At 45.0% G+C, this 9,478-nt stretch overlaps 1 protein-coding gene across 1 annotated transcript in view; it reads left to right on the top strand.

Annotated features, from left to right (window-relative positions):
* Nucleotides 1-2,972: 2,972 nt before the first annotated feature.
* The window catches only part of PRKCH (protein kinase C eta), a 219,929-nt gene continuing 213,423 nt past the window's right edge, over nucleotides 2,973-9,478 (top strand). The window contains exon 1 of the mRNA XM_024748244.1: nucleotides 2,973-3,722. Coding sequence (XP_024604012.1) covers nucleotides 3,360-3,722 — 363 coding nt within the window. The 5' untranslated portion in view covers nucleotides 2,973-3,359. The remainder of the gene's footprint in view (nucleotides 3,723-9,478) is intronic.

The raw sequence follows: 9,478 nt of genomic DNA, 5'->3' as shown, positions 1-9,478 counted from the left end.
TCCGTCTGGTGATTGCGTCCTGATCTTCAGCTCTCTCTCTCCTCCTCACTCCAGCCAAACGTCTTGAAAGAGTGTCTAAGCTCACTCTCTCCACTTCTTATTTTTCACCTCAACCTACTCCAAATAGGCTTTCATGTCTACCCTTCTACTGAATCGGCTCAAAGATTCCTCAGGACCTGTCCATTGCCTACTCCACAGGGCATCTTCAGTCTTGTTTATTTAATCCCTTAGCATCCTCTGACCTAGCTGACCTTTCCTTCCTGCTGGAGAACTTTGGAGTTAGTTTCCACAATAACTTAACACCACATCCTCCTGCGTTTTCTCTCACTCCCGCCTGCCACTTCTCAACTCCGTTGCCTGCCCCTACACCTACAGATGTTGGGGTTTCTGGAAGGCCGCATCATAAGCCCCTTCTTTTCTCAAGCTACGTTCTCTTACTATCTTTTCCTGGAACAGAGACCTCATCCACTATTCCAGCTTTGATTGCGATCTCTATACTAACGGCGCCTACATTTATGCCTTTACTTCAGTCTCCACCTCTGACCTTCGCAGCCACATAGCCCCGATTGCCCACTTTGGATTTACACTTAAACGTATCCAAGGTGTATCAAACCTGACATGTTTTGAATTGAACTCCACCCCCTCCGAACCCTCCCACAAATCTGTGGCTCCTCTTCTAGTGTGTCCTAATCACTAATGGCTCTGTAATCCACACAGTTGCTCAGGCTGATTTCCTGCAAGTTCCCCCTTGATACTTTCCTCTTCCTCATTCCCTCCCTTCCATCCATCCCCGAGACCTGTCAATCCCACCTCCTTATCCTCATTGCCGTCACACCACCTGAGTCCCGGTCACCGTCTTCTCCCGTCTGGAGTTCAGCAGCAGCCTCCTCTCTGGTCTCCCCACACCTGTGCTTGCCCCTTCCAGTCCATTCTTCACACAGCCCCAGAGAGGATTTTCAAACCCCAATCTCATCCTGTCCTGGCCCTGCTGAACAGCCTTCAAGAGGTTTCCAGCTGTTCACAGCTAATGTCCAAAAACCTACCACTTCTAGTCAGTCTCGGACCCTGACCCACCTTTTCAGGCTCATTTCAGTCACTTGCCCCTCCAGCCACACGGAATCCTCCCTGTTCCCCAAACAGGTCAAACTGTCCCTTTTCTCAGGAACCCTGAATAAACAGATCCTTCTGCTGTCAATGTTTTTAGGTGACCCTTCTCTGACTACCCCTGACTCACAGGTTACATTATCCCATGGCACTTTGGCCTGTTCCTCCACTGCACCCTCCCTTCGTTGTTTTTCCTCCCTTGTGGGACTGTGAGCCCCAGGAGAGCAGGCACCATGGCTATCCTGCTCACTGCTCTGTCACCACTGCTCATCTATGCCTGGCACTGACTGATAGGGCAAAAATGGAGTATCTTGTGTCCCTCATGACACAACCGCAGGGCAGCTGTATAGCTGGCCACGATCTGGGACAGTCTTCTTTTAGTATCATAGCCCAACAGCAGCAAATCCTTTAGTGGTTCTTAAAGCTAGAGTCCCACTCTTTGGAGGAGAGGATGACAAAGTTGACGCAAACGGTCCCCTTGACCTTTTCTCCTGGAGCACCAGGGCCGCGCAGGAACTCCTTGGATGTTTGAGAGCTTGCTTTACAAGCCCCATCTAAAGCTAAGGTGTCATTAGGATGATGTGCTGCATCCTTGCCATTCTTCTAAGGACATTTTGCTGTTTTCTAAGACAGGCCGTCCCCCACCGACCCATTGTTCTTATTTGTTTTCATTCCATAGTGTGCCTCAGTGAAATGTTGAGAACCTAGGTTAGAAAGCCCCCAATAGGGCACTGTGGGTAGGGGGGCTAGAAAGACTGACCTGCTAGCAGGAGGCTGAGTCGCCAGAGAGAATGTAATTAAGTATCTTAAGAATGGCCTAGGCTTTATGGGAGACAAATTGGTTGACCTGGCCCTCAGGGAGTAAGGAGCTTCCAGGGGACAAAAACTGCAGGAGCCCTGAGTGGAGAAAAAAACTGAAGGCTGCCCCCTCTGACTCATAAAGAGAGCAACAGCCCCGAGTGTTCCTAGAAGAGGCGATCGAGCACATGTGCCAGGGACTGTGTGTGTGAACATCTACTGTTCTTGTCATGCAGGGCCGGGTGGACCGGGAATCACCCCGCAGAGGAAGAGATTTATTACGTCCCGGCCATGTCTGTCTTCAGAACTGAACTTTCCTGTTCTTTGTGCAACAAGACAGACCTCTCCAAGGAAGGAGGCGGACAGGATTTCCATCATCGCTACTGCTCTATTAAAAACACACACACACGCACACACACAACAACCGTGTAATTACTCTCCGCAGAAAAGGTACACAAACAGGATGGACCCAAGCTGAACTCGGGATGAGCCATCCCTGTAAAGATTAGGTAAAGGAACCTCCCGTCACGCACCCGCCTCCGGCCAGGGCCTCTCCCAGATGGCCACGTTGGGTCGCCATCCCACCTCCTAGGGGGGACTGGGGGGCGCGGGCGACTCCCGGCCGCGTGGGTTCCCTGCTCCTCCTCTTTCCCGCCTTCCGGCGCTCCCCGGGTCTGTCTCCCACGCCTCAGGTGTTCGCTCAGGCTGGGCCGCAAGCCCTTCCCTTTTTGGCCTGCACCTGGGGTAGCTTCCAGCCCAGAGCTCCCCGCCAGACCCCGCTGCAGGGAGCGCGAGCAGAGCGGTGCGAACCGGCCTGCGCCGCGCTCCCCAGGCCGCTTGCGCCCCGCTACTGACCGAACGCAGGGTCGGGCGCCGGCCGCGCGCCGCGCCCCAGGGCTTCGGAGGGCGCGCCAGCCCCGCGCAGGGTTGCCGTGAACTTGGAGCCCGGCGGCGCGAGGCTCCTGCCCGGGATGGGGCGGCAGCTGCTTCCTGGTTTGAAGCTCACCGAGTGGGGGAGAGCGTGAGCCCGCGGAGGCGGGGGCAGGAGCAGAAGCGGGAGGAGGCGGGGGCAGGAGACGCTTGAGGCTCGAGCTAACCGGACGGGTCGCTCCGGCTCTCCGCGGAGAGGCGCTTCCTGGCCCTGGAGAAGGGGCGAGTCCCGCGCGAGCCCCCGGGAGGCGCCGCGCGCTCGAGAGGGACGGTCGGGCGACCCCGGCCCTCTGAGGGCTTGGCGCCCGGCTCCCCTCCTTTCCACCTCGCGAGGGAGGAGAGAGGGAAGGAGGGGAGGGAAGGTCCGGCGGGGGACGCAGAATGGCTGGTCGAGGGGGGCTTGCGCTTTGCTTTTCCCGGGAGCTGCCTCCACTCCTGCGGCCGCCGCGAGGGCTGGCCTGAACGAGGTCTCCGCGCTCTCCCGCTGCGAGACCGCGCGGTCCCTGGATTGGGACAGCGGCCCCGGCATGTCGTCCGGCACCATGAAGTTCAATGGCTACTTGAGGGTCCGCATTGGCGAGGCCGTGGGGCTGCAGCCCACCCGCTGGTCCCTGCGCCACTCGCTCTTCAAGAAGGGCTATCAGCTGCTGGACCCCTACCTGACGGTGAGCGTGGACCAGGTACGCGTGGGCCAGACGAGCACCAAGCAGAAGACCAACAAACCCACGTACAACGAGGAATTCTGCGCCAACGTCACCGACGGTGGCCACCTCGAGCTGGCTGTCTTCCACGAGACGCCCCTGGGCTACGACCACTTTGTGGCCAACTGCACCCTGCAGTTCCAGGAGCTGCTGCGCACGGCCGGCGCCTCGGACACCTTTGAGGGCTGGGTGAGTACCTTGAACCCTCCCCTTTGTGTCCACTCCGCACCTTCTCCCCCCTTCATTTTACAAAACTTGCCCGGGGCCCGCTTTCCCATCTTCCCAAGCTTAGGGAATTCCCTCCACTGCGGCCCTCGCTTTGGTTCTCGCCCAGGTGGCCACGGCACTGGTGGTGCGCTAGGGCACAGGTGTGTCTCTAGAAAGCTATCCTCGACACGGTCCCCTTTCGGGATGGCAGCTTGGGCTAACGGGAAGTCGGGGTAGGGGCGGTCATCCCCCTCCGCCCACACTTTGGGTAAGGCGCCCCAACTCTCAGCTTGAGGGTAATACGCAGGAAAGGCAAAGAAGTTGTGATAGATAGGAAAGTGACTTGATTTGGGTCAAGTTCTTTAAGCGGTTTTTAGGAGAAGGCGATACATTCTCGCAGGTATTATTCATAATGTTTATGGATACGTGTTGGTTCAGCAGCTCAGATGTGCACACGTGTTTCAGCATGCACATCCATTACATCCCAGAGGTACATAACCTGCATTGGCAGGGATTGGAGTGCCTGGGTCTTCAGTCGGCCAAGTTTCGTTTAGTAGTTTTCCAAGGAGATGAGGTTTACGTGTGTTTGTGACTTCAGTTCAGTTTCAGCCTGAGAGGTGTGAGTCCTGCAGTATGTGTTTCTGTAGTTATTGGTACTGAGAGTTTAGAGGGCTCTTCAGCAGTTTGTGAACCGCCCCCCCTCCCCTCTCCTCACCTGCTGGTGCTTCTGTATATTGACAAGTAGTTAACCCGCAACTTGCTACTTGCCTGTGCTTTTTCACATAGTTCCCATGAGGCAAAATTTCTGCTGCAAATAAATTAAAATGTCTAGAGCACTCTACACAGTGCTAAAAGGCTTTTGCTTCTTAATCTTCATACTGTTTTTGTGATGCAGGTGTTATCCTTCCCACTCTTATGTGATGAAATGATAATTATAATGAAGTGGTCTGGCCTGGCAAAATGGAGTAAGCCCTTTGAAGAGTCTCGGGAGTTTAATGATTTAAATTCTGGAGAATGTCAGTTTTGAGCCCAGAATGGTGACTCAGTATTGAAAACCTGTTTGAAATTAACAAGTGGGGGAATCAGATGGATAATAAGGAAGATTCATTTAGATATTTATTTTACACTTTGAGGAATTGATTATTTTATCATATACTTTGTAAACTTACAGCAGCTTGTGGAGTAGTCTCTTAAATAGGAGAAAAAACCATGACTGTTTAACCATATCATCAAATTATATTGAGTTACTTTCCCTTCAGCTGAATTTACTTTGTGGAATTTAGAAGTGGATTAGAGAGGAATGGCCAAAGTAGAGATTGACTTTTTATCCTGTGACTTTCTGGACAGGAAATAGAGGTGAGTCTAGGAATCTCAATGGAATTATTAAATTAGTGTCTGATTAGGAGTTAGGTTGGGCAAAGCTCTAAAAGAACTAGGTTCTGAAATATGGTGGTGCAGACTGACCAATGGCCATTAGAAGCCTGTTTTCCCAAAGAGATCCTAGACTGGTTCATTTTGCCCCTAGTCTGCACATTTGAATCACCTGGGGAGCTTTTCAAAATCCCCACTTTTAAAGACTCTAGACAGGAATCTATTATGGCTGTGGACCCCAGCATCAGTACTTTTCAGCTCTCCACGTGATTGCAATGTGCAGTAAAGTTTGAGAACCTGTAGCCTAAATGAAGACTGCAAGATAAGGGCTGGAGAAGCTTAAGTGTAGAAAGATTCAGGTTACCTGACAAGATGGGGGTATTTAGAGCTGCCTATTGTCCCACTGGCTGAATAGATTTAAATGTAAATTAAATTTCTATATCTATAATTGTCTGAATTCATTATATTTAGATGTTTAATGTGGTGTTCCGGAAATTATGAGTGGTAGGATAGGTCAGCCTTTAAATGACCTTGGAACTGGTGATTTGTCAGACAATCATTCAATTAGGAGGCAGTTCTTAAAAGTTCTGGGTATTTTGAAACTGTGATGATAGGGCAGAATGGGTAGTGTGTTTCCTTTCTTTTAAAATTTTTTGTTAAGAAAATATTTGGAAATATATGGAATGCTTGTTTTCTAAATGATCCTTTATAGGTCTAAAGGTGGTTTTGAAATTTAGAATTACAGAAGTACTTATTTATCTTTAGCATATTAAATTGAAATGTGTAGTTTATTCAGGAAGTTACAAATGGAGTAATTTACTCTACAGTAAATTTATTTGTTGCAATTGAAATTACAAATTGCTAAACTCTAAAAAATACTAAAAGCTTAGTTTTTGCTAGATCATGAGAAGAGACAAAAACAGAAGACACCTTTATTATTAGACTAAAACAAAGTTGTTATGCTTTTTTGCTTAACATGCTTTCTGAGTATTAAGAAGATAATCATTGGCGTTGATTTTGAACCAATTTCGTCTGTATTACCTTCTAAGCTTGATGAGAGAAAGGGTTAGATCTCTTCTGTGCAGTATATTCCCAGTATCAAGCACAGTGCCTGCCATGGATTTAGGCAATCAACTATTTCTTGCCTAACTATACTATTTCATTTAATTTACATTATATCCAAGGAGGTAGTGGGATATAATGTAACAACTAAAGAAACTCTTAAATGGAAATTCACAGCATTAAAAACTTAAATTAGAAAAGATCTCAAAGACCTGAGTTTCCACCTGAAACTAGAAAAGAAGAGCAAATTGAATCCTAAGTAAGCAAAAAGAAGGAAATGTAAAGATAGCAGAGGTTAGTTGAAGCAGAAAATAGAAACAGCAGAGAAAAATCAATGAAACAAAAAGCTGTTCTTTGGAGAAAAAAAGAACATAATAAAATTGATAAACCTCAAATGATCAAGAATAAAAACACACAAATTACCAATGTTAGGTATGAGAGAACATCACTATAGATCCTATGGACATTTAAAAATATATATTATGAATAACTTTATGCCAGGAAATTCCACAATTAGATGAAACGAACAAATTCTTTGAAAGATACAAATGACCCAAACTCATTCAAATAACTTGAATAGCATTATGTCTATTAAGGCAATTGAGTCTGTAGTTAAAAACCTTCCACAGTGCAAACTCAAGGTCCCAGAAGGCTTTACTGGTGAGTTCTATCATACATTTAAGGAAGAAATATTGCCAACTACACAAACTATTTCAGAAAACAGAAGAGAAGGAAACACATCCCGGCTCATTTCATGAGGTCAACATTACCTTTATACCAAAACTTGATGAAAACATTACAAATAAATAAAACTACAGACCAGTGCCCCTCGTGAATATAGATATAAAAACTCTTAAATTTTAGCAAATCAAACCCAGCAATATAGCAAATGATCAAATGGGGTTATAACCAGGACTGCAAGGTTGATTAAACATTTATAGTCAATCAGTGCCACTCTTCATATTAACAGAATAAAAAAGGAGATTCATATGATCATCTCAATAGATAAAGAGTATTTGACAAAATTCAATACCCATTCATGATAAAAACTCTCAACAAATTAGTAATAGAAGAGAACTTTTTCAACGTGGTGAAGGACAATTGTGAAAAACCTACAGGTAACACGTTAATGGTGAAAAACAGAATGATATTCCGCTAAGATCAGGAGTGACAAGGATAGCTACTCTTACCACTTCTGTTCAACAGTGTATTGGAGGTCCCAGTCAGTGCAATAGGCAATTAAAAAAATAAAGTACATGCAAAGGAAGAAGTAAAACTGTAGAAAATTCTAAGACACCTACAAAAGGGCTTCTAGAACCGACAAGCTAGGTTTAGCTAGGTTGCAGGATCCAAACCAATCTACAAAAATCAGTTTCTATATATTATCAGTGGACAATCGAAAACTGAAATAGAAAAATACCATTTAAAAGAACATCAAAATATGAAATTGGATAAATCTGATAAAACATGCAAGGCTTGTTCACTGAAAATGACAAACCATCACTGAAATAAGTTAAAGATCTAAATAAATGGAGAGAGATACTGTGTTCATAAATGGGAAGATTCAATATTGTTAAGACCTCAGTTCTTAACAGTTCTTCCCAACTTGTTCAATAGATTTAATGCAATCCTAGTTAAAATACCATCAAGCTTTGTTGTAGAAATTAACAGACTGATTCTAAAGTTTATATGAACATGTGAAGGACCCAGACTCATTTAAGAATAATTTTGAAAAAGGATGAGTTGGAGGACTTAAACTATCTGATTTCAAGGTAACTATAACATTACCATAATTAAGATAATGTGGTATCGGAGTAAAGCGAGTCATATAGATCAGCAGAGTAGAAGAGGGTCTAGAAATAGGTTCACACATATATGATAAATTGACTTTCTTTTTTGACAAAGATGTCAAGGCAATTCAATGGGGAAATGATAATTTTTTTCAACAAGAGGTACGTGAACAATTGAATAGTTATGTGCAGAAACTTGAGCATTGACCTTTACCTCATGTCATACACAAAAATTAACTTAAAATGGATCATGGACCTAAAAAAAGGATTTTAGCTATAAAATTTTTATAAGAAAACATAGAAGAAAGATCTTAGTGCCCTTGGGTTAAGCAAACATTTTTTAGACAGGACACAAAAAAGCAAGTACTGTAAAAAAAAAAAAAAAAAAAAAAAAAAAAATCAAATCAGACTATTAAAATTAACTATTGCTTTTCAGAAGATACTTAAGAAAAAGAAAACACAAGCCACTGACCGGGAGAAATTATTTGCAACATGTAAATCAGACAAGAGACTTTTAACGGGAATATATAAAAACTCTTAAAATGCAATGAGAAAAATATTCAATTTAAAAATGGGACAAAGATTTGAATAGGCACCCTTCATGGAAAATAGCACATTAAAAGATTAGTCAAGGAAACGTAAATTAAAACCAAAACCCGTGGGAAAGGCTAAAATTAAAGAGACTGATCATACCAAGAGTTGGTGAGGAAGTGGAGCAACTGGAGCTCTCATATACTACTGTGCAGTATATAAAGTAATAGTCACGTTAGAAAACACTTTAACAGTTTCTTAAAGTGTTAGACATATACTTACCATGGGACCTAGCTACCCTTAAGTACTTACCAAGAGAAATGGAACCATTTTACAGAGACTTGTACGTGAACATTCACAGCTGCTTTATTTGTAATAGCCCCCAAACTGGAAAATGTCAGTCAACAGGTGAATATTTAAATTTATTTATTTTATTTATTTATTTTTGCCTGCGTTGGGTCTTCGTTGCTGTGTGTGGGCTTTCTCTAGTTGCGGCGAGCAGGGGCTACTCTTCGTTGAGGTGCGCTTGCTTCTCATTGAGGTAGCTTCTCTTGTTGCGGGGCACAGGCTCTAGGCACGCGGGCTTCAGTAGTTGTGGCTCAGGGGCTCTAGAGCGCAGGCTCAGTAGTTGTGGCGCACGGGCTTGGTTGCTCCGCGGCATGTGGGATCTTCCCGGACCAGGGGTCGAACCCGTGTCTCCTGCATTGGCAGGAGTGCAGTGTTCCCTGCACTGGCAGGCAGATTCTTAACCACTGCGCCACCAGGGAAGTCCCCAACAGGTGAATATTTAAACAAATTCTGTATCTATTCAATGGAATACTACCCAGTAATAAAAAGTGATGAACTATTGGTACACGTAACAGTATGGATGAATCTTAAAATATGTAATTTACATACTGAAAGAAGCCAGACACAAAAGAGCACATACTATATGATTTCATTTATGCAAAATTATGGAAAATGTAAACTAGTTTGTAGTGACAG

The sequence above is a fragment of the Neophocaena asiaeorientalis genome, unplaced genomic scaffold (assembly GCF_003031525.2).
Source record: "Neophocaena asiaeorientalis asiaeorientalis breed wild unplaced genomic scaffold, Neophocaena_asiaeorientalis_V1.1 scaffold698, whole genome shotgun sequence".
Classification (NCBI taxonomy): domain Eukaryota; kingdom Metazoa; phylum Chordata; class Mammalia; order Artiodactyla; family Phocoenidae; genus Neophocaena; species Neophocaena asiaeorientalis.
The sequence above is the reverse complement of the archived record's forward strand: the minus strand, read 5'-3'. Positions and strand labels throughout refer to the sequence as shown.